At 45.0% G+C, this 27755-nt stretch overlaps 1 protein-coding gene across 4 annotated transcripts in view; it reads left to right on the top strand.

Moving 5' to 3' along the window:
- LOC146831481 (mitochondrial enolase superfamily member 1-like) overlaps positions 1-20078 on the top strand; it is a 358171-nt gene extending 338093 nt beyond the window's left edge. For all 4 annotated transcript variants that reach the window (XM_085605810.1, XM_085605812.1, XM_085605811.1 and 1 more), the window contains 2 exons: positions 14852-14933; positions 19238-20078. In XM_085605810.1, the coding sequence (XP_085461936.1) occupies positions 14852-14933; positions 19238-19348 (193 nt within the window). In that variant the 3' untranslated portion in view covers positions 19349-20078. The remainder of the gene's footprint in view (positions 1-14851; positions 14934-19237) is intronic.
- The last annotated feature ends 7677 nt before the right edge of the window (positions 20079-27755 follow it).

Raw genomic sequence — 27755 nt, 5'->3', positions numbered from 1 at the left:
CTGCAATGGAAATCAAGAACTGGCCCCAGCTTTTAGAGGTGGAGAACTACCTTCACAAAATGGGCGGGTAGCGAGAGTACACTCAGGCTGCAGCTAGCGCTGCGGGGAAATTATGAAAAGGCATTAGCCATGGCACATGCATGGGAAGCGCTAGTGGTAGACCTACGGGGTGGGGCGCAGAAGCAGAGGAGGGGATTGAAGCACAGGAGCAGCATGCAGCAGAGTAGCGGTGGAAAGGCAACTGACGGGTCACACGTGGGGGCGGGAGGGCTCCTCTTCTCCTTGCTGCTTGGCGCCTGATCATGGGGGTGGAGAGTGGCTCGCGGCCGCTCCCACGGCCAATCATGAGATGGACTTCTCACGGTACCTGCGACTATGGCACACTGACATGCGGGTGGGGGGAGGGAACATTTGTGTTTGGGGAGTGTTGGGGGGCAATGCGTTGATAGTTGGAAGTGGTCTGCACTGTACTATGCACTGGAGTATATTACTAGGAGAAGACCAATGATATGCTGGTCATTGCAGATGGCTATTGTACTTGAATTATGCAATAAAAATTGTTTTTGCAACCAAAAAAAAAGTGTATCACTGCCTGTGTGAGTGGCAGTGTGGGTGACTGTGTGGGAGACTGTGTGGGTGTGTGAGTGGCTATATGGGTGTGTGAGAAGCTGTGTGGGTGTGTAGGTGGGTGTGGGAGTGACTGGGTGTGTGTAGATGTGTGACTGGCCGTGTGGGTCTATGAGTGGCTGTGTGCGTGTATGAGTGGTTGTGTGGGTGTGTGATGGCTGTGTGTGTCTATGAGTGGATGTGTTAGTAGTTTTGTGGGTCTGTGAATCGTTGTGTGGGTGTGTAAGTGGGTATGTGAGTGGCTGTGTGGGCCTGTGAGTGGTTTTGTGGGCGTGAGTGGCTGTGTGGGTCTGTGAGTGGGTGTGTGAGTGATTTTGTGGGTATTTGAGTGGGTGTGGGGGTGGCTTTGTGGGTGTGGGGGTGGGAGTGGTTATGTGGGTGTATAAGTGGGTGTCTGTCAATGGATGTGTGAATGGCTGTGGGTTTGTGAGTGGGTGTGGAGTGGTTTTGTAGGTCTGTGAATGGGTGTGGGAGTAGTTGTTTGGGTGTGTAAGTGGGTGAGTGAGTGAGTAGGTGTGTGGGTCTGAGAGTAGGTGTATGTTTTTTTTAATTGGGCCCTAGATCTTCAGATCCACCGTGGAGCACACAGGGAGTCGTGCTGAGCGCAGCAATGAATCTGCAGACCTGTGTGCGCTCAAAAAAGAACATTTGTGGACAATTTCCTACCATGAGGGGTCCCTCAAAGGCCCCTCCATCAGTCCCATAGGGTCAGGGTGCCTTTACCCTGACCCCTTTACTACTTTTACATTTTATTTTCCTCACTGGGAAAAGAGTCCCGGTACACAAAAAGGCAGTCACAACTTTCTTCTCAGCATTGCGGCATTGCGGTTGGTGAATCGATCCGTGGAGGATCCGCAACTCTAGATATACGTTAATATTTTTACTTTTTTATAACTCCAAAACTACGGAAAAGATTTACACCAAATTACAAAAATCACTATATCTGGACCAAAATCTAGCTGTCTGCCAAATTTGGTTTAATTCCATTCAGCGGTTCGGGCTGTAGGCATGTCTAAAATCCCTATGGAAAATTGCAAAGGGAAAATGTGTTTTGCGACCCCCTTTTTCTCAGCCCTAGCTTGACAGATCAGACAGACAGACAGCAGCTGAAGTGACTGGCAAACTTGTTTTGAAAATTTCGTGAAGATTCGTCAAACAATGGAAAAGTTATTAGCAAAACAAAAAACGTTCTCCCTATGGTAACGAGGTTGTATCTTTGTAGGTTATATATGTATATAAATAAAGACGATATAGTAACACAAGAAAAAGTGATGGAAACTGGGGAGGGAGGAATTCAAATATATTAAACCATTTGATAAAAATACATTTTACATATTATGTGCATCAATTAATATATAATATGTTACAAGGAAACATTTAGTATGAAAAATAGATAACATAAATACATAAATTGTACATCAAGGTTTCTTGGGTATTTCTTCAATATATATGAATTTGCAGTTTTGAGGCAGTTGAAAGCTTAGATAAAAAGTAGGTTCAGGATGACCATAACAACTCGCGTTTGATGCATAGAGTCAAGGGTGTGACATATGCTCTATCTAATCTATGATTAGAGCAAACTGTATAACACCAAGCTAAGAAGGTAACGTTTGAATGATCTCTCCAATGCTTTGTAATTTGTTGAAATGCAGCTGAAATCAAAAGATCAACAATACATACATTAGAAGTACAAACCTTAAATTGTTCTGATAAACTGCCTATGAATAAATCTATAATAGTAACTAGTATATTAATCTGAAAAATACAGGGAATTTGATGCCAAACTTCATGCCAAAACTGATACATGTTCACAATAAAAAAGCATGTGTTTTAAATCTGCATCAGGCGCATTGCATGACCAACAATTATTCTGCAATGTGGGATTCATTTTATGTAACTAATCTGGTGTAAGTAACAATCTATTGTATATAAAGAATAGGGTCTGTGTAGCCTTAGTGGTACGTTAAGATTTATGCAGCTTTGCAAATCTTAGCCCATAATGAGGGAGTCCATGAGACATTTAAATCTTGTTCCCAAAGAAGTGTAATTTCAGATTTTGATCTATCATTATGAAAGGACATTTTCAATGTTTTATGGATAAGGAAAGCGTGAGGATTGGTAGAAAGAAGTTGTAAAAGATGATTATATTGCGTATTTGGTAACAACATTACAACTTTCAACGGTGTGGGACAACATGCTTAATAAAAATGTATACTTATTCCTATATATTTCACACGTAGGTTAAATAATGTTCAAGCTTTTGAGGAAAGAATGATAGCTTCACGTGAGATAAGTTGATGTGGCCAAGAAAGTCCTCTGAATTTCCAAGTAGGCCAGTATATGAATTTATGATTTACTGTATCGGTTTATTGTGCCATATGGGGGAATGATGAGAAAGGCAAGTCTATCATTCTTGTTCGATAAAGGAAGTGGTTGAAATAATCTAGACATCTGTTTAAATATAGGGACCGAAAATAAGGAGGTTTTTTTTGTACGTTGTATAAAATATTTGAAAGGAAATGGATACATGTAGGCCTTTGCTAAATCTAGACATAATGATGAGATGGAAGTGTCAGAATAAGAAAGCCAGAAGGATGACTGTCTGTGTTGAAAAGCTTTATGGTATAAGATAACATTTGGGAAATTAACTCTACACTCATTTTTGGACAGGTTTATTCTGGATAGTGAGATGCATGATTTATTATTATTCCTGTAAAAAAACGAGAAAGGAGGGATTCAAGATTTGAAATGAAGGAAACTGGTCACTTTAAGAGAATTCATAGCTAGTCTTTATAAACGGTAGGTGCCATCATCATCTTTATTGAATGAAGACAACTCCAACTAGATAAGAATGGAGGGATTACATATAGAGATAAAATTGTTACGTTTGTTATATATAGCGTCAAAATTAAGCTTAAGAGTATTTTTTATGGATTTAGCGAACCACAAACCTATTAAATTTTATGGGGGCTCCAACAAAAACCTGAATTATCAAACGTGTTTAAAAAAACAAATTGATTAGTGGTAGAATCTGGGATTTCTCCGATTTCAGTTTGTAGTCCAAAATTAGTCAACCTCTTTAAAAAAAAAAAAAAAGGAGGGGGTGACTATTCCGGGTTAGATAAAAAATACAAGAATGTTGTTGTACTTAGATTCCCTGCTGCTCAGACAGTATGCATGAGTGTGTATGTGGAATGCTGGAATGCCTGGTGACAGAGCAGAATGATGGTGTGCCTGGTGGACTGGAGTGAAGGACAGTTAGAGAGAGTGGGCTGAGCGGCAAGGATGCTGCTCCTGGTGGGGCCATCATCTGAACTTATCTACTTGTAACTACCATCCAGTAACTTACCTAATAAATCTCTACTTTGGTTTACCTCACGGCTACCTCTGGTCTTCCTCGGATTCTACAATTTATCCTTACATCATTGGCGACGATCTGGAAGAAAAGACCCTACATTACTGGCTACAAATCTACATGAGATGAGGAAACTGCAACCAAGAAACAAACTACATATACTGGAAACTACTTCAAGTGAAACTACTTCAAAACCAAGGAAAAGAACGCCCATCCCAGCCCCACCAGTGTCCTCAACCATCTGGACAGCCTGCCCTGGGCGCTTCACATTCCTTTCCACTACATGAGCTTACTGTTTGCTTTCAACCTGGCAAACCTTCAAACACCTGTATGTCACGGTGTCAACCCAGTGTCAACTATGACAACAAACACTGGCATACTTTAAAGCAATTACCACAAAGGCTGGCAACCGTCATCATTTGGCAATATATTTAAACGATTGGTGATACCTTTATTTGTGACCTTCAATGTCTGTCACGGCATTAATATTTCAGTTATGGACACCGGCATGACATCCAGCTTTACAAATGGAGTTCGTGAATGCAGCGTTAACTTGTGCATCTTGACCCTGTCTTCACCAGCAGAACCTGTCCGGGAGACGGAGACTGGAGTGAAGGACAGTTAGAGAGAGTGGGCTGAGCGGCAAGGATGCTGCTCCTGGTGGTGCCATCATCTAAACTTATCCACTTGTAACTACCATCCTGTAACGTACCTAATAAACCTCTACTTTGGTTTACCTCACGGCTACCTCTGGTCTTCCTCGGATTCTACAATTTATCCTTACATCAAATGTCATCCGCATATACAGACATTTCAATTGTAGGTTGCCATTTGGAAAGCCTTGTATATCGACATTCTGTTGTATCTTTATAAAAAATGGTTCAAATGCTAGGATAAATAGTATATAAGTATAGATAATAGACAGCCTTGTCTCGCACCTCGCTGCAGTTGTAATATTATAGAAGACTTTCCATTTACAAAAATGGGTGCTTTAGGTGCAGATTGCAAAATTGGAACTAAATAAATAATCTTGAGGCCGAGACCAAACCATTGAAGGTAGTGAAATAAAGTCTCAACACATTCTATCAAATGCTTTTTCAGCATCTAGAGTGATAGCTACCAAAGGATGTTTGTAAGAAGAATACTTACTTAAAGAACAGTCTAGTATTTTCAGAGGATTAACGGCCCTTGACAAAACCAAGGCTATGATTTTGTTAAAATGTTGCAGTCAATATTAAATAAAGAGATAGGTCGGTAATTTTTACAGCATTTAGGATCACGATCCTCCTCAGGTATTAAACAAATAAGACCATCTTGAAAAGTTCCAAGTGAAATGACGAGTTTGAAAAATGAGTAAAGAGAGCAAGAATTCTGGGCAGTAAAAGATGGGAGAAATGGGCATAGCATTCACTCGGAAACCCATTAGGGCTAGGGGCTTTACCCTTTTTAATTAAATGTATTGCTTTGGTAACTTCCACCAGAGAAATATATTTATCTATAGCGGAAAATCAATGTCAGAAGCAAGTATTCTGTTATTAGATGAAACATGAACAGAAATGTTATCAATCTGAGGGCGATTTTCTGGAGTATAAAGTGTTTGATAATATTCTATAAATGACTGCGAGATTCCTTCATCCTGACAGGCTAATATATTATTAACAGAATAAATACTTTACATTTTTGTACGATCTTTTTTAATTTTTAAATAGTTAGCTAACAAGTTTCCTGTTTTGTTTTGGCCCTCATAATATCTGGCACTAGATTTGAGGAGAAAAGCGGATTCATTGTCAGTTAATGCAAAATTCCAATTTAACAAATACTCAACTGAGTCATCTATGAGTTCCTGCGAATTATAAGTATACTACAGGTGTTCAAGATTCTTAATGGAGGTTAGTATGCCTTTTAATTTTGCCACTTCAACTAATTTTGCCAGTCCTTTTTGAGCTGCACAGGGGTGCGAATGATGCTCTTCAGAGAGTATAACATGGAATAAGAAACATCAGAAAAGAGAGCACAGCCACCATTATGGTGTGAGAACATCTGTTCATGGACAATGTTTCAAAAATGTCTTCCATCTTCAATACCAAGCTGTCTGTGTTTTCTTAGTAGCGTCTGTTCTAAAGGAGAGGTCAGAGTTATGGTGTTAAATCTTCAAAGTTCTTATTGGGGAGCCACACCTGGAGTTGTCCTTATTTGAAGTCATCAGTGGAATGGATAATTTCCATCATGGTTGAGTTTAGAAATAGGTAAGTGCTTTGCATGTATGGATGAGAGACATTGTTTGAGGCAGTCAGTATTGTCTACTGTACAGACTTTCAGGGGCAGTTTGATGCAGTTAACATATATATTTATTGTTGGGGATTTGTCCTTTCGGCACAGTCGCCCCGAATAGTTTTCCTTTTTGCTGTACCCTCTATTTACGTGCTGTAGAATTCTGTGCACTTTACCCCTGCTAGTTAGAGGTAAAGTGCTTGTGCTCCTTCTTTCAAAATGGTAAAATGAGTTTGCCCCTGATTGGCATATTTAACTTACCTATAGGTCCCTAGTATATGGTACACAAGTGTACCCAGGGCCTGAAAGTTAAATATCACAAGTCGACTGCAAAACTCATTGTGTCATTCACTACATTGATAATGTAAACATGAATGCAGGCCTGCCCCAGGAGTCTAGCTGTGCAGGTTTCAACAGCAGATTCAACCCATCGAAATAACCCCTTTTGATAGGCCTAAACATCCCTTTTAAATATTTATAAGTCACCCTAGGTAGGCCTTATTGCCCATAAAGGCAGGGTGCATGGTATTTAAAAGTGGGACATGTAAACGTTTAATGTTAAACATGTCCTTACAGTGAAAAAAAGACCTCAAAGCCATTTGCATTGTAGCAGGTTTGACTCTTCCATAGGAAAAGATTGGGATACAATATCAAGTTTATTAAATGTTATCTATACCTAGGAAACGGCTACAGAAATATTACACGGACCCTTTTTAATAGTTAAACAAAATCCAAGTTAACGGTAAAGTCCAATTTTGATTAGGTATTAAGGGAAAATGTACTTGTTACCTTTTGCCTGCCTAAAGCTTTGTAGGCCTTTTTGTACATTCCAACTGTTACCTGGAAGCTTATGTCTTCCCTTTGGTGAGGTATGATCTGCTCCCAGGACCAAACAATAGGCAGACCTAAATGGGCAGAGATGACCAATCAGATCCTGATAAAATATGCAGGGGAGACGTGGAGGATCCTCTTTGACATTAATGTGTCCTGTTTGAATGTTACATCCTGCTTGACAGGTTTGCTGGAGGTTTTCATAAGACACTTGGGGTCAAAGAGGTTTCCTGTGTCACAGGCAAATGTTAGCTGGCACTTGGGCCCTTCTTTTGTCTAACCAGCCAGTCAAGCCTCAATCACTGTGGGATTCGTTGACATTAGAGTGTCACTACCTGTTTGACAGGTCTGGTGGGTTTACATGTAACATGTGGGGCACGCTTCAGAGGAGAAAAACAGAATGTCAAAACACTTTGGGGCTTATTTACAAACCTCTTGCGCCACCAGTGCATTACTTTTAATACGGATGTACCGGTGGCGCAAGGGGCTTGTAAATAAGCCCCTTTGTGTGCATCAACTGTCTGGGTGCTGAATGCTCAGCTCTGATTTTACCACATTACTGTCTCTGAGTTTGGGGCTGCGGGGACTACCTAAAACTGGATTTTAATGTTAGATGTGGAACGACACAAAGATTACCTTAGAACACTCCCTACACATGCAGCTTTCAGGGCCTAAGTTTAGTGTAGCTGAAGGCTTCTTCCATCTTGAAGGTGCCCAAAGTGGGTAGGTTAGCCCTGGGAACGTTTACCCGATTGGTTAGTGCATTCTCAGAGGTCATTCTCACCCACTAGCTCATGCAATGCATAAATGTGGCACCTCCAGGCACCCACTTCAGAACAATCTTAGACCTGAGGAAGATCAGAAGAGGGCTGACCCTGCTGTCTGCGACGTGAGAAGAGCCCTGGAGGACTGGACCGGCTCTCTCTCTTGTACCCAGGACAAAGAAGTAAACTTCCAAGTCATCAGGCTGACCTCTTGTTCAATGACACAACAATCTAAGAGAGGCCTTTTCCTGCAACTGCCCAGCTGATCAGTAGCATCTGGACATAGAGTTTCTAAATTCGCCCAAGTGCCTCCCCTGAGGTCCTGGGGGGCTTGAGAAGCACACTCCTGTGGTGGATTGGGATGTAAAGGATTAAAGTCAGAGTGTAAAATCTTTGACCAGAACAAACCTGGTTAGTGTATCTGTTAGAAATGGAGGGCCCGATTCACAGAACTATCTTAAGACAAAATCCTAAACTTACTACCATTTTGGTATTCACAGAAGGCACTTACTCATTTTGGTATTCACAGAAGGCACTTACTCATTTCGGTATTCACATAAGTTAGGAGTCCTAACTTTAGGACTCCTAAATGCCTTCTGTGAATACCGAAAGTCTTAAAATTAGGATTTTTCTCAGTTTAGTAGTAGTATAGTTAGGACTCCTAACTTTAGGACTCCTAAATGCCTTCTGTGAATACCGAAAGTCTTAAAATTAGGATTTTTCTCAATTTAGTAGTCCTAAATTTAGGACTCCTAACTTTAGGACTCCTAAATGTCTTCTGTGAATACCGAAAGCCTTAAAATTAGGATTTTTCTCAGTTTAGGAGTCCTAAGGTTAGGACTCCTAACTTTACAACTACTAAACTGAGAAAAATCCTAATTTTAAGGCTTTCGGTATTCACAGAAGGCATTTAGGAGTCCTAAAGTTAGGAGTCCTCAATTTAGGACTACTAAATTGAGAAAAATCCTAATTTTAAGACTTTCGGTATTCACAGAAGGCATTTAGGAGTCCTAAAGTTAGTAGTCCTAACTATACTACTACTAAACTGAGAAAAATCCTAATTTTAAGACTTTCGGTATTCACAGAAGGCATTTAGGATTATCTAAAGAGACAATGTGTAAAGTATTTGTACAACACACACACACACAGAGCAACACAATGACAACACTACAAAAAGACTCCACACAGGCTTAGAAAAATAGATTATGATTTTATAAATAATTAAAGACCAAAACAATAAGTGCCAAGTGAGGGTGATCTGGTCACTCTGGACTGGGGCAAAGTCAACAGTTCAAGCCAACTGAGATGGAGCGCAGACCAGGATAAGAACCACGCCAGCCCGGTGAACAGAGTTCCTTGATCCTGGTTGGAAGCAGCGAGATGCAAGATGCAGACAAGGGAGGCGTCGATGTCGGGCCTGCAGTCAAGGTGATGCGTCGATTTTCTTCACACAGTGGTGGTGATGCGTTGGGTCCGTTGAGTGAAGCGCCATTTCCGTGTGCAGCAGCTCCGAATACGATGAACTTGGTTAATCTACACTGGGAGGGCAATGTGCTGATCTTCTCCATGCAATTGTGGCGATGCGTTGGTTTTGAAGCGATGGTTCCAGATGCCATGCAGTGGTTCCAAGTGCAATGTGCTGGGTTCTGCTCCTGCCACAGGGTCGATGCATTGGTTCTGCTACGTAAAGAATGGGGATGCTTCTATTTCTCTGGTGCAAGTATCTGGGTGAACCGGGCGCAGGAGAAGGGGTGGAGACTTTAATACCCCTGAGTCTCAAGCAACAGGAGGCAAGCCAACAAGCCCTTGGAACTCATTTCACTTGCAAGGCAGAGTCCAGTTCTCTTCAGCAGGGTCAGAGAGCAGCAGGCAGCAAGGCAGCATAGCAGAAAAGCAAGCCTTCCAGGTCAGCAGTCCAGCAGAGTATCAGTCCTTGATGCAGCACAGCAGTTCATCTACCACAGCCCAGTTGTAGGTCTAGAAGTGTCTGATCTGGTGGGGGGTCAGAGACCCAGTCCTTTGAATTTGAAGTGAGGGTTACTTCAAAGACGGTCTTTGAAGTCACCCAGGCTCTTTCTTCCCAGCCCTGGCTCCAGACTATCACTAATGTGCAAACAGCCCTTTGTGTGGGGACAGGACACTACCTATTCATTTGCAAGTGTCAACTCCTCCCTCCCTTCTTGCCCAGGAAGAGCCATCAGAATGCAGATGAGTGCTCAGATACACCTAAACTTCCTGTGTTAGTGGCTGTCTAGGGGTAATGCACAAAGTAAAGCTGTCGCCTACCCCAGACGTGTATTTGAGACAGGGTGTAGGCATACAGAGCAGCAAGAGCAGAGAAATGCCCACTTTCTAAAAGTGCCTTTTCTAAAATAGTAATGTTAAATCCAACTTTACGGTAAATGTTATCATGTTTGGGGAAGAAGCACATGCACATTAGCACTGGTCAGCAGTGGTAAAGTGCTCAGAGTCCTAAGGCCAACAAAAAGAATCTGCAAAAACAGGAGGTAAGCAAGCAAAAGGTTGGGGGGGGAAGGCTACCCTAAGCCTGACCGGTATAATACTATCCAACCTGCCCTCCAACACAATGAACGTCAAATTCCACCAAGGTTCTGTTCTACCACGACCACTGACTATCACTCGCACTTTGCGCTTCCTTTTGCCATTGCTACTTAAAACTTTTAAAAATAATATCTCCGGTTCCCCTTATTGGATTTTTGTCATTTTTGTAACATTTTGTTTATTAAATTGTACTCTATTTTTCTGATACATTTTGCGATATTTAGTATTGCATAAGTTATTTGCACATTGCCTCCAAGTAAAGCCTGTCCGCCATAGGTACCAAGGGGTTGAGCTCAGGTTAATTTAGTGACTTTGTGGTTTGTTGTGACAAGGATTGCGATAATTACATGACACGGGCCCTTAACCCCTCAATTTATAACCCTATTTCTTTAATTTATCATAATTTAGTTTTTTTATAAACTGCTCCGTGGCTCCTTTCAGTTACTTTAGAGCACATTGTGGCTTGAATTTGTGTTAAATGAAGAGTGGGAGATCTCAGTGGACAGAGGAGAAACCCGAATCCAATATTCTCCCATCAAGATGTGGATTTTAGTTGAACAATAGCTGAAATGATTTAGTTGCTTTGCCGCACAAAAGTAGTTTGATTCTGCACAGAGGCTTACACAAAATGTTTTCTACAGCTTGAATTCTTGGACTCCCAAAGATCTGCTTCTTTCTTTGTTATTTTGAAGGCTCACTTGGAGAAAATAAGGAATACTATTGATATTCACAGGCTTCTGTTGAGTTGCTAGTGCGGACAGGCCCAATTGGTATTCTAGTCCTTTGCTTGTGCACAGTTCAAAGAACATTAATGCTAATTAATGTGTTCACTGAAAGCCAGTGGAGTGGTCTCCAGGCTTGTTTTAGGAGATCGCTGGTTCAGGCATATTAAGGCGGCTTGGTTTTGAAGCCTTAGAAGCCTGGTTATGAGTTTCTTCGTAAGTCCGGTGTAAACAATGTTGTAGTAACCCAAGGGCTTTCATCACTTCCACCTGTCAGACTGGTAGAGATGGAGGATTCTCCAGAATACGGACAACCGCAAATGGATCCTCTTGACAATCACACTCTCTTTAAGAATGAAGAAGAGTTGACTATGATGCAGAGGTTTTTTTTTTTTTAAAGCTTTATTTAGTTTTGAAAAACAAAACATTACAATGACATCGGCTGTGTGCTCAGTAAATAACCATTGAAAAGACACACTACGACATTCTCGCCCCATATATAAGTAACAGCTCATAAGCAAGACATCAGATCGTAGAATGATGCAGAGGTTCCTTACTTTCAGGGTGGTAAATGTTACTGCTTCTAGGCTGGTAGCCACTAGAAGGGCTGTGAGACGGATTCTAATGCTCCCATAGTTTTGATTACTCTCAGTTCACTTCACCCATGGGAAATGCTTGTTCATTCAGAATAATATGTGGTCCTTGCAGGTGGTGATATTGGCTTGCAGGCACTTTAGTCTAGCAAAACAGCAGACAGTACTAACCCACTGATACCAGGGTAGGTTCGAAGCAGGTTGGTCCTTGTCTGGTCAATTGGGTTCATTCCAAGTGGATTTTTTCATACAGTTTATATTTAGCATCTACTTATCAGTCTTCCGATTCCAGAAATACTGCATATCACAGTCATCCATAGGAGGGCACTAAGACAATAGAATCTTGCTTTTTTTTTTGGAAAAACATTTTTTATTGGCATTTGTAGATAGTAATATACACAGACATAGGCGGCTTCGCCAATAGAATCTTGCTTTTAATTGGGTACTTAAATCACGCATCACAGTCTAACCCTATGTAAGCATTTGCTCATGTTTACAGAAACGTGACCTCACTAAGGGGCATATTATAAAGCACGGCGTTAAAATTATCACCGCATTTGGGCTTGATAATATGCCCGTGAGAATTCCAATAGAAGCCCATGTTGACACCAGAACATGAGCTTCTATTGGAATTCTCAAGGGCATATTATCAAGCCCATTATCGCCGTTTTAGCGACAGTTTTCTGCCGCTAAAGCGGCGATAATTTTAACGCCGTTTCTTGATAATATGCCCCCAAATGTAGTGAGGCTTGCCTCAGATCACTGAAGTCTCAATTACAGATTTTTGTTTATCCAACGTAAAGGATGCTCAAATTTGAGAAAGAAAGCTTTGTTCTTCTCATTTGTGTGCTCAGGGTTAAATATGTACACTCTCTGGTAATGCAGGTCGGAGAGATGGGCTGGCCTGCTGGGTTTAGAGCTAACAACGCAGGGTTGCTGAATTCAGTTGAAAAAGGAGGCCCACCTACTAGGTGGGTAGGAATGGTAATTCCTTGGTTGAGCACCCTCGCCTTTACCAGGTGGCTTGATAAACATATGCAGAAATCTTATTCAGGTCATTTAAGAATAGTCAATATCAACAGTGCAGATGCTTATGTACCGAATAGACCATTTAGATGGTCTTTAAAGTGGAACAAAATGATGAGATGGTCTTCAAAGTGGAGCAAAATGATGAGATGGTCTTCAAAGTGGAGCAAAATGATTTCTCAACACAGGAACACGCGAGGAAGAAAGGCTCTCTGGAGAAAGTTATCTCTGCACTTTTTTGGAGCTAGGTTCACAGGTAGCATCCAGTTTCCAAAGCGTGCCCCACAGTCTTGCACCAGCTTGACAGATGTTCACAGTGAAAATATTTTGGACTTATCTAAGAGCCCTGGGTAAGAATAGGTACTGGCAATGCCAAATTAGGATTCTTAGCCTCAGGGCAACTTCACATTCTCATGCACTTGGTTCTTAGAGTTATGGCGGCGTGCCTCTGGATATTTGCAGCTGCAGAATGTATCCTGAGAAAGCTGACCTCTGTTATATTAATGGACATTTTTAAAATATTAGCTTTTTTGGCCAAGCACAGCACCTTGAGCTGACATAACTTTTTGTATTTGTGCAACAGGCATTCCCTAGAGCTGTGATCCGTGGACCCCTGGGGGTCCACGAAGCTTATTCAGAGGGTCCGCGACTGCTTACAAAATGTAACAATATAAGATTAATAAAGTGAATATGTAAAACAAAATAAAATATAAGATCAAAAATATTGAAATGTTCTTTAAATGTGAAGGATTTTGAAATTGGAGGCTAAAACTTAAGTTGGTATCCTTCCCATGATTTGTGATGGCAGTGCAAGTATAGTAAACAGAATCTAGTATAGGTAATTGGTGGCCTCAATTGTAACACTTACCACGCTCCTCGCTTCTCCAGGCACAGGCTCCCAGAGTGCACTGCAGCCAATCCTAACGCTGCTTTCATGCTGCTAAAAGCAGCATCATGATTGGCCTGAATGACGATGATTTGCGCTCCCACAGAGACTGGGAGCCTGTGCCTGCTCTCTCCAACCCAGCAATGCAGCTGGGGTTGGAGAGAGATTCACTGCGCATGTGGGTCTGGCCAGCTTGAGACGGCAGGCCAAACCCACATGCGCAGTGTAGGCAGTGCCCAACACTCCCCCTCCAGCCTGTCACTACCCTGGCCCCTGTGGAGAAGTGTGGCTCAATGATTAGAGCGGCAGACCCTGATGCAGAGGTCTAGCCCGGGACCAGGGTTCAATTCCCCGCCTCGGCGGGTCTTGGGCTCAATAATTCCACGGACCTGATAATTCTTGCCTCGGTGCCTATTCCAATCATGGAGTCCCACTCTGCAACTCTGGGCAATAGCTTGCTTAATCTCCACAACGGCCCCCACAACGCTAAGGATGCCTGGCCTCCACCTTGGGGGTGCCCAGGAGTGGACGCCTCACAGGGAAAGCCAGGATGGGTTCCACAGCGGTATTCGTACAAGCGCCTTGAGACCCTTACGGGTGAGTAGTGCGCTATACAAGTATCAAATTTACATTTACATTTTGCCTCCAAGCCTCGGCTCAGAGAGAAAAATAAAACAATAATAAACAAGAGTTCATTATGGTTTTTTTCCCATTTTTTCAGTTCTGCTGGCAGGTGGGGCAACGCTCCTCCGCTATAGCAGGAGCCGCTTCTGCTTTTTGGATTGAAAATTGAAACTTTATCAGCACAAAATGCCTTTTGCACTGGAGCGTAGATACCAAGCACCACTTTGCCTCAGCGCAGGGCCTTCTAATATGGGCCTTGTGCAGTATATTTCCAGTATATTTCGAAGTATTGCTAAATATAGCTTGCTGTTTTGATGTTTTTTTAAATAACTGCCAGCACAGGCTTAACACACATTACTTGCATTCTACGTTTATATATCCGCATCCTGAATTTCTTTTAGATTTTTCCACTTTCTTTGAGTAACTGAAATATATATGTATGGGATCAACGTTTAAATGCATAGTGTGATGCTATTTTTCTTGAAAGATGTGATTCAGAGTGCAACAAAAATGCAAAATACACCTTGAGTAAGCATATGTTGCATTTTAATATGAGTAATAAAAAGCACCGCCTTTCATATTTCTTTCAGGATGTGTGAATACGTAGATCACCTGCATGAACACTTCAAACATCCTGTAGTGATCAAAAATGCAGCCTACGCGGTTCCCCAGGTAATGATTTAAACAATGAATTGTTTGCATGTCTAGGGGGCACGGATACATGGATTTTGAAAATGCACAATTTGTTAATGGTCATTAATTGGTTTGAGAAAACCCCGGGCAGTGATAGACAAGCTCAGCAGAAGAGCATCACAGCGGGGTCAAGAGTTGTGAAAGTAGGAACTGTAGAGGTATTTTCCCTAATTTTATTTGTGCCTTTGTGTGTCAGTCCTGCAGGTGAAATAAGCGAAATCCCCGCATCAGTGAAAACATCCCTGAAAAGTTGGTTTTTTTAATTGACTTTTAATGTTTTTCCTTTGGTGGTATAACATACAGTAACTATTAGAATTACCATAAACAGGCAACTTCCAGTGGGACCTTAGAATGGGCGCAGTTTTTGGCCTGCAAAAACCTAAATGTGCAATATTGGGTGACTTTACAAGCCTCAACCTTGAACAAGCATTGGCACAGACAATCGGTCGGGCTTGAAAATGCCAATGCATGTAGGCATCCAATTTCACAAATGCAACTTACATGCTTTTTCATGCACAAATGCTGTTTATTCCATTAAAGTCTGTCTTATCAACATTGTTAGTGCAAAAGTAGCAAAAAAAGGATTGTTTTCAGTTTATAAAGCTAATAAGAGTTAAACAATTCAGTGTGATGATTGCTTGTACTTTTCAGATGTAAAATAGTTCTTTATATATTTCAGTGGCAGCATTTCCTGGAAAGTAGACTGATGCATCAAATAGTGAACAGCAAGTGTTTAGTGCATAATACTCTGGGTGGAGCCAAAGTCCACTCTGTATATCTGCAGACAGATGTACTGTCAAGCCAGACTTAAAAATCAAGTTAAGGCATCTCTACCAAACAGGGTCAGACTGACCTATATGGCAATCCGGCAGAGCCCCACAGGCTGGTCTGACAAATCAGTTTGAGGGCTGTGTTATTTTTTTTAGCAGTTTGTGGGTCTGTTGTATGTGGTTTTACCTGTTGATTTCCCTGATGTCACCACAAATATTGCCTGCAGCAAGCACAAATGCATTCAGAAACTCCCATACCTTGCAAAATACTAGGGCCAGATTCAACACATTTATGCAGCGCAGTGCAGCAGCTGCAAATGCTGCGCTGCATGAAAAGAAGATAAGAGGTGAGTGCCATATTTACAGAAATATGGCACTCTTCACCTTTCCCTAGTGCTGGTGCTGAAATCATCTGCCGTGCCCCACGGATACACCTTTGCGCATTGTGCAAGGGTGTCTCCGTGAGTGTAGCATAGGTTTTGAACTGGAAGGATAGTCTTCCAGTATAAAATACCATGCTTAGACTAACTTTAACCCTTTTCTCTTGTTGTATGTGTACTGTAAAGTACAGCACACATACAAATTCAGAAAAGGAAGGAGATATGAAAGCATTTTTCCTTCCTTGCGCCTACTTCAAAAGGGCGCAGTTTTCTGACGCGAAACCCTGTCTACTTTATTTAGAAAATAGGGTTTAGCATCAGAAACCTTGGGGGTTGCATGGGAACACCCATGCACCACCCATGGTACTCCCCCCTTGGCGCTAATTAATGCAAAGCAGCGCTGTGTGCTGTTACTAAGTTACTTTCGCATTATTCCCAGCGCTAAACAAGTTTAATGCTGGAAAGTAAATCAGGAAAAAAAGATCACTTTTGTGAAGCAAACATGACTTAAAATCGTAGTAAACCTCCCCCTAGGTGTGTCTTTACAAGTTTGAAACTGGCTTGATTTGCAAATGTGGGCCACTTTTTAGCTATCTGGTTCACTAATGGGGGTTACTTTTATTTTGCTGCTCGAGTCTATTTTTTGTCCTACGTCAACCGTACTACCACATTCCAAAATTGTGATGCAATTACATAGTCTAAATGTTACCTACCCTGATGAGAGGAGGCTCCCTTGACGCAGTATGCCATCAAATGACGGGTCGAGTGTCTCCTCTATTTTCTTAAAGAGGCTCCTGTAGGATGGTTGGCGAGCCCTAGGATAGGGACAAAACAATTATTGTGCCATTGCACTCTGTGATTTAGATGTTAGTTGGTTTTGGAATACGTGCAATGGCAAAATAAACAAAAACTCTCATTCTCTCTAGGTGTGAAAGAGTGCTTGGATACCGGACAGAAGTTTTGGAACACTGTAGAGTTATGATAGCAAATCTGAACTACAAAGAAAGAGATTAAAAGTTATAAGTTTGCACTTTGCAGGTTTCCTTCTATTGTTTACAAGGACTTTTACCAGATTAACAAAAATCCTTAGGCCCAAGCAAATCTTGAAGATCCATGTGTAGTCCTACTGCTGTATAGTTACATCTACCTGTTACTGTTGATCAAGGTAGCTCCAGACAGAAGTTGAGGTAAACTGTGCAGGTATGGAGCCTTGTACCAATCCACACACTCTGGGGAAAGCAGCAGACCTGGAAGACTCAATCTTTATGAAAATGATTCAGTTTAAAAATGATGGTCCACCTTAATATCGTACCATTAAAGCTTTGTGAACCACAAAACATTTTTCTGTGACTAAGCATGTCATACTTCTGGAGAGTTATGGGTAAATCAGTTCATACCCAGGAGTAAAAAACACAACTACTCACAGGATATGCCTTGTAAATCAGGCCTGGGTATTCACAGCTAACAAACTACTTGCCTATAGCTGTGATAATCGGGTATATGGCCCTAATAGTTAACATTGTGTGGTTCATCGAACACCAGTCCTATTTTTGGGTATAACTGTCCTTTTTCATCACTAGGCACTATATTTATTCCATGCTAGCCATGAATACAAACATTTTTGAAAAACATTAGTTAGCCGTGCCCTTCAAATGATTATAAACTATTTGGGCCAAGGCCTATCCTCCTATTTTCCTTATAAGGTCCATTCCGTCCACAAGCTCTCTACTTTATTTCAAATATGTTTATACTTTTGGGTGGAGGGTAATCTGTTCAGCACTTTGCGGACTTCAATTTTAATATTAGCCACACAGTAATTGAGCAAATAGGAGTGATTAGAAAAAACCTTTAAGAAGATTTGGACAGAGGACAATTGATCCCTTAATAATTCACCCCAATACCCGCTTAGCTACATTTCTCTCTTGTGTGGTCAGCATGTGATAATCTCTATCAGACCTGGGACATTGAGGAAATGTGTCTTGAATAACTTTGATAAAAAAGGATAAAGAGGACACTGCAAAATGGCATGTAACAACTTTGTACATTTGGAATCATCATCCAGTTTTTTTTATTTCTAAAGGGGGAATTAGCAGTGTTATTCTACAAAATGGTCTAACACTTTAGAATTACAGTTTATGTAAACGAATCTGTTCCCACTAACCAAGAGAAAGATAATAAACTAGCAGGATCAATCTCGCCAAAATATGGTACTACCCCAATTCTTGTAGATGTGATCTCGTCCTTTAACAAAATGGAAATAGAGGCAGATATCAGTCGACAACAGCATAATTCAATGCGGTATGGGTACTTGTTAACTTTGTAAACTATTTTGTTTGGCATCTGTCATATACTTTAGAAGGTTAATTCATCTTATGTCCAATTTATGTGTTGATTTGTCGCTATTGAAAATCATGAGTTTCCTTTTAACTTTTTCAATGCAAATCTCCTAAAATATTACAATGTTAAAAGGAGTTGTTTTTATTACTTCCATTGAGGAACCATCGTGGGCAAAAGTATACTATTTCTGCTAAAGTGGTAATGTTGGGACTAAAAGAACCTGAGTAGATCATCTCAACCTGGCATTTATTAGATTTCATTTTGGCTGAATTATTGCAATACACAAATCCACTACCTTAAAGGAATTGAAAAAAATATGATATCTGCCATGCATATTGAAGAATGTTATTTTGCTTGAGGGTGAAATATGTAGTGATTTGGGGTAAATTTAGATATTGTTCGATCCATTTTATTTGTGTCACTATGTGTGTGTCTATGTAGAGTTGTATACATCTTGAACTGTTACCATTTGTCCACTATGGGCAATAATAGAAAACATATTTACAAACAAAAGAAAGTCTTAAAGCTCTAACCAAAGCAATCTAATTGGACAGTAATCTCAAAGTGGCACAGGAGGTTCTAAAGCAAATTTGTTCTTGCTCAAATAAATAAACACTGACCACAAAATAAATTAGTGTATTTTGTGTAAATAATAAATACTATAGTTCATACATATGTGTTTTAAAAGTTTTATATATACTTTCTCGAGTCTATTGAAGAGATAGGGTTCGAATGTATTTGATGTTATGATAGCAAGTCCATTTTTTATGTTTCCTCTATCTCCATATCAATCTAGGAGCCTGGATACTCAACAGAAATGAAGGAGGAATCTGTACAGCAATATCAGTTTCCAGTGGGCCAAGTTTGGAAGGAGCTCACTTCAGAACAGCAAGTCAAACTGAAATAGAAGCTCTCCACAGTAACAATGTTTCCTCTGAATATTTCAGCCGATATACATTTTCTGTTGACAATAAGAAAATAAGCAAGAAAAGGCTTGATGCAAAAAGCATGGTTAGGATTATTGAGCTTATATGGAATCAAAATTCAATAACGGTATACTCTCAATAAAGATAAGATGTAAAGTAACTTTTGATGATTCGTTTCACCATTTTACTGAGTTGTCTTAATCTGGTTGGTGTGGCCTCTGACGTCTTCTATGGAAAATTGAATAAAAAGCAGCCTGCATTGGGTAGGTGTTTGGCATACTTCAGCGAATCAGTAAAAGTGGTGCAATATTGAACGTTCTGTTTTTCTCATGCTTCGTAAAGTGGCTTCAGACTGAACAGTAGGAGGTGACACCACCAACCACCCTGGGGCAAGGAGGAGAAATGGACTACCTTGTGACAAACTACCACAACTGGCCACTGCCCTCATCCTTCACATATGCAGACCTTTCTCTACCTAGCAGACCACTGATGTCCACATATTCTCTGTTCCGTCCACCCGTAAGCGCATTTTGTGTGGCATGGGGAACCTGAGCTTTGTATGTTTTAAGTTTGCCAAAAATGTCATAAGTTGGATTTGTTGTTGAATGGAAAAATATATGATTTTTGGTTAAAAAAAAAACTGTGAATGTAATTTAGTTTTTTACGATTATGTATTTTCTTGCTATTAGTTGATTAAACTTGACTCACGTGCAGGTTGTGTTGGCCTGCTCAAACACATCAGATTTTAAATAGTAATAATTATTATTATATATTTTTCTAAAGCGCAGCTATCACTCGAGGGGCATCTCAGTGCAAGTAACTGTCAGTAGATAATTAGAGATCTTTCTTATTATTAATTCTAGTTGGTGAGTCATTCCAGATAGCCATCTATTTCCAAGGGTAGAGCCGGCTTTTCTGAAACTTAATAAGTTAGTGTTTACAAGGTGTAAATTGGTACTGAAGATTCTCTCGCCTTTTGACTGTCATCCAGACTAGTGGTGGGCGGAATTTGCATAGTCGTGCTATGCAAAGCTCTGCGAAACGGTGAAAAATCTCCGCGAGCACGCAGAAATTCTGCGAACACGCGGAATTGCTTGTTCACAATGCTTTTTTTCTGTCCGCGAACGCTGTTTGCGTGCTTGTGGGGAAATATTTTCTGAACACGCATTTTGAGAACGCCAACAAGCAAATAATTCCGCGAAGCTGTGGAACGCAGAGTTTTGTGCAATTCGGCGTTTCGCGAAATTACCCAAATTCCGCGAGCGGAACGGAATTTACCGCCCAGGCCTAATCCAAACCAATAAATCGGTATGCTGCCCCTTGGTGGCCAGGAACTGAAATTGAAGATAAAGCACCAAGCATCTGGCACATCTCCACACCCTACTAGGTTTGGTAAACATCAGAAAACTACAGGTTAATTAAAAGTAAGTTCAAACCTTTTTTTATTAACCCTTTCAGTTGCAGCCGGAGAAGTGTATCAGTGGGATTGCTCACACTGCGGTGCTCTGTGTAAACCTGTAGACAAGAGGGTAAAGTCTTGGCAAGTGTGCTCAGTTTCCTAACTCTGTAGTTCACTTAAATAATAATATTTGACTGAATATGAAGGATTACATTTGTGAAGGCTAAAAACAAACGTGAAGTTGGTAAAGCGCTGAAGATTTGCGCCCCCCTCCCCAACAAATGTCTGAACAAATTTTCCAATATACCATTAATCCCAGGCTAGAAAGTAAAGAACTTGTGTATTGAAGGGAGCGTATGAAGAACATTGGAAGAATGGGTCTTTTTGACTCAATAGTTTATAATATTTTATAGGGTATGACCAACAATGCCAATCGTTATCATTTGGTTGTAAAGGAAAGTAAAATCTTGAGAATATATTAGGTTTTTTCAATCTTTTATTACTAATAATGTGTATATTACATTATGGTTTATACACTTAGCCACCCCTTACCTTTACTCACAAGTAAGATATTGGCTTTGCCAATACGTTGTTCTACTCGCAGCCTTCATAAACAGCATCTGACCTAATGGGAGCCTGGGGGGCAGCCGAGCACAGCGAGGTCTGCCCCCCGGGCAGATTTGGAGGGGGGAGAGGGGGAGTGGCCGGAGCGGCCATTTTGTAAATATTGGGCTATATTTGGGGATAGCCCAAATGTAGCCCAAAATCCTGAAAAGTAGCCCAAGGGGTATTTAGGGCGTTTCCGCGCTTTCCCAGCCACCATTTTAGGCTTGGTGACCTAGTGGCTGGGAGCGCTAGTCTAAAAGTTTTTGCTGTGTAGACTTAGCTTTGTCGCAATCGTACCTGAGGTGATGGCAGGCAGAGATTATAAGGTGTTGGAGGCGATACGGCTCTTGAGTGAGGCAGGGAGGTTGGATCTCCTCGTTCAGGACGCGACGTGGACAGAGCGCCCCGGGAGGCGCGCGTCCGCGGGGGTGGCGGCCCCCGTCGTGGCATGTTCGCCCCCCGGGAGGACGAGGGACGGATCGGTGAGTGGCAGGGGCTGCGCGTATATGAGGAGCGCGGCCCCTGGGAGTGCGGCGTCAGCGGATGTGGGCGCGGGCGGAGGCTGAGCGTGGGCGTGGCAGAGCGCCTCGGCAGGGGAGAGTGTCGGGTGCCCCCCTGCCGAGGCCTAAATCTTGTGATGGCCGCTCCTCAGGCAGGGGAGCGGCCGGGGTGAGGACGACGGCGGGAGCGCGAGGACGCTCGTGTGAGGCCCGCGCCTCCGACCGGGGAGCGCTGGGGTTGGCGGAGCGGCAGGAATGGGGCGGGGTGCAAGGGGGAGAGCACGGGGCAGGAGTATTATCGGCGGAGATATCTCGGGGTAGCGCGGGGCGGAGAAGCGCTGTCCCGCTGTCTGGGGCACGAGGGGAGGGGGCAGAGGGCAGCGGCCAGGGGTCCCGTAATTTGGTGACGAGCATACCCGAGAGGGGCTCGCGGCGGGATTATCAGAGGGGGCGTACGGCAGGCAGGGGCCACGCGCCTGGAAGTGGTGTGGGCCCCAGTGGGGAGCGGAGCACGAGCGGACAGGGGGCGCCCGCGGGAACGAGGGGGATGGTTGGGGGGGACGCTCGGTTCGGGTGGACTTGAACAGGAGGATGGGGGCAAGGGGTGGCCTGCACACGTCGGGGGGGGGAGGGGACAGGCGGACAAAGGCAATGAAGGGGGTGCAGCAGGGGGGGGGATCCCCGGTGCTGTTTGACTCGGAGGGCAGCGAGAGGGACTGGGAAGGCCTGGACATCTTTGAGTCCTGGGCGGAGGGGTTGGGGGCGGCGTCCGGGGCCGGGGAAGAAGGCGAAGGGCCGGGGGGCGCGGCGCCAGGGTGGGGCGGGGCAGGGAGTGGTGGGGCGACGGAGGGACGGGGGTCTGGGGGTTGGGAGGGAAACGCGGAGGGGGTTGGGCCAAGCGGACAGGGGGTGGGGGAGTCCGGTGAGTGGGAGTGGAGCGACGGAGAAGGCGGAGACGGTGCGGGGGGGGCAGTCGTGGATCTGAGCACAGTGGGAAAGGCGTGGGTCGCGGAGGCGCTGGGGGCAGGTAAGCGGGGATGGGATGGTAGTAGGAAAGGAGGTAGGCCCAGCACAGCAGACCATTCCTTTTCTTTTCAGGAGGTGGACCGTCAGCTTGAACGTCGCGGGGTGCCGGACTTGGTAGGGCTGGGAGCGTCTCGACGGCACCAAGGAGAAGGGAGGGTGAAGCCTTGGGCGGCGTATCCTGTACCGGCGAGGGATCCCGGCGCGGCTGGCATAAGTAGGCCCGTTATGGGCTCGCCAGACCCAACACCCACGGGGTCACAGCGCCCCCGGGGGCATCGGCAGAGGAGCACCGCAGGGGAGAATGTTGGTTTACCACTCAAGCAGTTGGCACCACCAGCGGGGAGCGCTGGGGATGTAGGGCAGGAGGAATTGGATTATGATGAAGATAGTATGGAAGAAGGGGAGTTGCGTGATGTGGGGGACGGTAGGGACGGGGGGCCGAGTAATGTTGTGGCTAGTTTCTTGCAGGTGTCACGACGCCAGGCGCGGCCTACGGGTCGGACATCAAGGTGGGAAAGCAGCTCGGCCTCCAGGACAGGACGCCGGGAGGAGCGGCAGACGGAGACACTGGCGCCAGGTAAAACACATTTGCTCGGGCGCCCAGTGATGGTTTCAAGAGGGGTGGGGGGGGCTGGGGAGGAGGGGGGGGGTCGGGGAGGTTGCGCAAGGGAGCGTACGTGGTGGATGTGGCAGTGGGCACGGAAGGCACAGGCAAGGGGGACGATGGTAAGACCACTAAGGGTGTGACGGACGAGAAAGAGACAGTTGACGCGAAGACAGGGGAGGTGGAGACGAAATTGGAAAGTAAGGAATTGAAGATCAAACGGTTACCGTATATGGGGGTAACGAAGCCCTTTGGGGCGCATTTGATGTTGGCAACGAAGGAGAGGATTTGGAAAGGGGAATATGTGGAAATGCTCAAACTCCTTGACAGGGAGGTTAGGGCGAAGGTGGGCTCTAAGGAGGAGGAATTCGAGTTGGCTAAGAGGCCTAAGGTACCTCCGACGATAGAGAACTGGACAGCGGCTTTTCTCATATACGCCAGTGTGTACTGTGAGAAGTTTCCGGAGAGGTCAGTGGCCATGTTTAAATACATGGACGTCATTCGGAAAGCTCAAATTACAGGGGGTGGATATGCCTGGGCTCAGTACGATGAGGAATTCCGGGCGCGCATGGCGTGGGATACAGAAGCAAAGTGGGGAGAGCTGGACACAGATCTGTGGCAGCATACGATGGGGCTCGCGGGGTCGGGGAAGACGATTTTTACGGCCAGCGGGCTACCGCTCGTGTATCAGCCCTGTCGAGGGGGTCCCACCCGAGGGGGGGTGGGTGGAGCAGGCAGGGGGACGTCAGGAGAGAAGGGTGCGTGCTGGGACTATAACAAAGGACTATGCACGCGGGAGTATTGCCGTTTTCGGCACGAATGCTCGGGATGCGGCAAGCGACATTCGTTGGTCAAGTGTTGGGGGGCTCAGGGTCAGTCGCACGGCAGTCAGCAGTGGCAGTCCGGAGCCTTTAAGGCTGGGGGCCAGCGGCAGTCACAGCAGGCGGGAGGGGGAAGGGGGGCTAAGGGGCCTGGACCAAAGGGCTCATACGGCGGTTACGGTGGAGAATTTGGTGGGGGCTCTCGGGGGTTATCCGGACAGGAAGGCGGCGGAGCAGCTGCGGTTGGGGTTTCTGGACGGGTTCAGGTTGGGGTACGAGGGTCCTAGGGTCCGGAGGTGGGCGGACAATTTGAGATCGGCACGGGAGCACCCACAGGTGGTACAAGCGAAATTGGATAAGGAGGTACAGGAGGGCCGCATGGCGGGACCCTTTCTGGATTGGCCGTTGCCTAATTTGATTGTGTCACCCATTGGAGTGGTGCCCAAGAAAGAGTTGGGTCAGTTCCGCCTGATACAGCATTTGTCATGGCCAGAAGGTGGGTCGGTCAATGACTTTATTGCAGAAAGTGCGGCCACTGTGTCTTACTCATCTGTTGACGTGGCTATGTCACTGGTGGTGACCGCGGGCGCAACAGCGCAGATGGCAAAGTGCGATATAAAGTCAGCTTTCCGGCTGCTGCCAGTCCATCCAGATGACTGGGATCTGTTGGGCATACAATTCGGCGGTCACTGGTATGTGGACAAAGCATTGCCGATGGGCTGCTCCATGTCTTGCGCACTCTTTGAATGTTTCAGCACGTTCCTACAATGGTTGTTTACGGAACGGACGGGTCACCAAGGCGTGAAACATTACTTGGATGACTTCTTTTTTGTCGGCACCTCAGACTCCGCGGACTGCCAGAAGGCTCTGGACAGTTTCCATGAGATCATGGGGGACATAGGCGTGCCGCTGGCCCCGGAGAAAACGCAGGGTCCCAGTATGGCATTGGTTTTTCTAGGCATTGAACTGGATTCCGTTCTGATGGAGGCGCGCCTCCCGGCGGATAAAAAGCAAAGCATGTTGGAGCTGCTGACCAGTGTGTTGGCACGACAGAAGGTGACGGTCAGGGATATTCAAGTGTTGCTGGGACATCTCAATTTTGCCTGTAGGGTGGTCAGAGTAGGGCGGACTTTTTGTAGGCGACTGGGGAGAGAGTTGGAGGGGCAAAAGCCTCCACACCATCATGTGCGGCTGTCAGCCGGAGTGAGGGAGGACTTGAGGATGTGGCAGTTTTTCCTGCAGCAGTTTAACGGGGTGCCTTTGCTGAGAGAGGTGGACATGGTGTGGGACGTGCAGATTTTCTCGGATGCAGCAGGGAGCAAGGGGTTTGGGCTGTATTGGCAGGGGAGGTGGTGTGCAGAGCCCTGGCCCGCGGAATGGCTGGAGGGAGGCAGGAGCATTGCTTTCTTGGAATTCTTCCCCTTAGTGGTGGCGGTCACGCTGTGGGGGTTTTTGTTAGCCCACAAGAAGGTCACGTTCAGGATTGACAACATGCCGGTGGTGCAGGTTGTCAACAGGCAGTCGGCGCGGGACGCGCAGGTGCTCAAGTTGTTGAGGGTTTTTGTGCTGGGATGTTTGAGACATGATATGGCGTTTCGCGCGGTGCGTGTGCCTGGAGTGGACAATGACATTGCGGATGCCTTGTCTCGTTCACAGTGGGGGAGATTCCGTGGGCTCGCCAAGGACGCGGACGTGAACCCGACCAGAATGCCGAGCCAACTATGGGAAGTAGGCAATACAGGATGCTACAATTGGTTCTAGGCTCTTTAGCGCAGTCTACGAGGCTGGCCTACCGGGCGGCGTGGGAAGAGTTTGTTCGTTCAGGGGCGAAGTGGCGGGCGTCCTGGGTGGAGAGACGGGAGGATGTTGTGCAATTCATACTGGACCTGGTTGGGAAAGGGCTGACGAAGGTGACGATAGTTGGCAAGTTGGCGGGGGTTGCTTTTGTCGGGAAGTTGCTGTGGGGCTACACGCCATCCGCAGGGGAGCTGGGGGCTCGGATTTTGGAAGGCTGGGCGCGGGAATGTGGGAGCATTGCTCGGGTGAGGAAACCACTGTCGTGGGAGCTGTTAGACGGGGTGATGGGGGTCCTGCCCGAGGTGTGTTGGGATGAAGGGGAGGCCATACTGTTTTCCACGCTCATGTCCTGGATGTTTTTCGGGGCCTTTTGGGTGTCGGAATTATTGGGGTCACGAGGGGAGCGGGGCCTGACTTGTGTTGAGGTCTCTTTCGGGGAGCAGGTAGTGAGTATTTGGCTCAGGAAGGCGAAAACAGACCAAAAGTGTCGGGGAAAATGGGTTGCTCTGAAGAGAGGGCGCTCGCCGTTGGTTTGTCCTTTTCGGTGGGGTATGCGGTGGAAAGCATGCTCTGGAGGGCTGGGGGACCTGGTTTTTTCCCATCGGCAGGGGCGGGGCGTTAAAGCTTAGCAATTACTGGCAGTGCTGCGTAAAGCACTTAGGAGACTGGGGGTCGAGGAGAAGGGTTTTGACACGCATTCTTTCCGAATTGGGGCGGCGTCGGAGGCACATGCGAGGGGTTGGGACAGCAGGGGCATTATGAAGTTGGGGAGGTGGTCATTGAATTGCTATCAGCGTTATGTGTGCAGCGAAACAGGGGGCGGGTTACTGTAAAAAAAAAAAAAAAAAAAAAAAAAGGGGGAAACGGAACGAAATAGGTTTCAGTTGGGGTTTGGCTTGGTTTTCATTCTTGTTTTTCTTTTCAGGTTCGGTCATGGGACCCCGCGCCAGGGAAATGTCCATTTGGCTTGTGGGGCATTCGTTTGTGAGGCGGGCGCAAATCCAGGCACAGGAGAGCTATTTTGGGGAGCGTTTGGGGTTCAATACAGATTTGTTCTCTGTGGGGTGGAGGGGTAGGGGCGGCATGCGCTGGAAGGAATTGGATCCGGTGTTGTGTCGTACTTTAATATTCGGGACCGCGTAGGGGACAGGGCCCTACCCCTGTCTATCTTGGTATTAACAAACCGCAAATGGTAAATGCGGCATGCACGAGTGCTTTATATATCGTTCTAGCTATAAATGCACTGTGTACACGCTATTCTACTTCACACTACGCGGGTTCCATTTTGGAAGCAGTGGCCATCTTGTCATTGCCCTCACTTAGGCTATAATAGAGTAAATACGGGCCTCACAGTACATGGGCTTCTCCTCTGACTTCTCTGTGACCTGGGCAGCTGGCTCTGCTGCCCCAGGTCAAACTGGTCTCACGAGCTCCCCTTCCTCCGTCCACCTGTGATTAGCATCAGGGCTTGACCCGTCATAAAGCCCTTTCATTCTATACAATCCCCCGGCTAATCTCTTTCACACCTGCTTGTTCCTGCTTTATGACTTGTTTCCCAAAACAGGAGATGCTCATGTTTATTGGGGGGTCTATTGACATCAAATGTGGGATCTGAACCTTACTGTGTAAATCATT

Source organism: Triturus cristatus, chromosome 5_1, assembly GCF_964204655.1.
Source record: "Triturus cristatus chromosome 5_1, aTriCri1.1, whole genome shotgun sequence".
Classification (NCBI taxonomy): domain Eukaryota; kingdom Metazoa; phylum Chordata; class Amphibia; order Caudata; family Salamandridae; genus Triturus; species Triturus cristatus.
The sequence above is the reverse complement of the archived record's forward strand: the minus strand, read 5'-3'. Positions and strand labels throughout refer to the sequence as shown.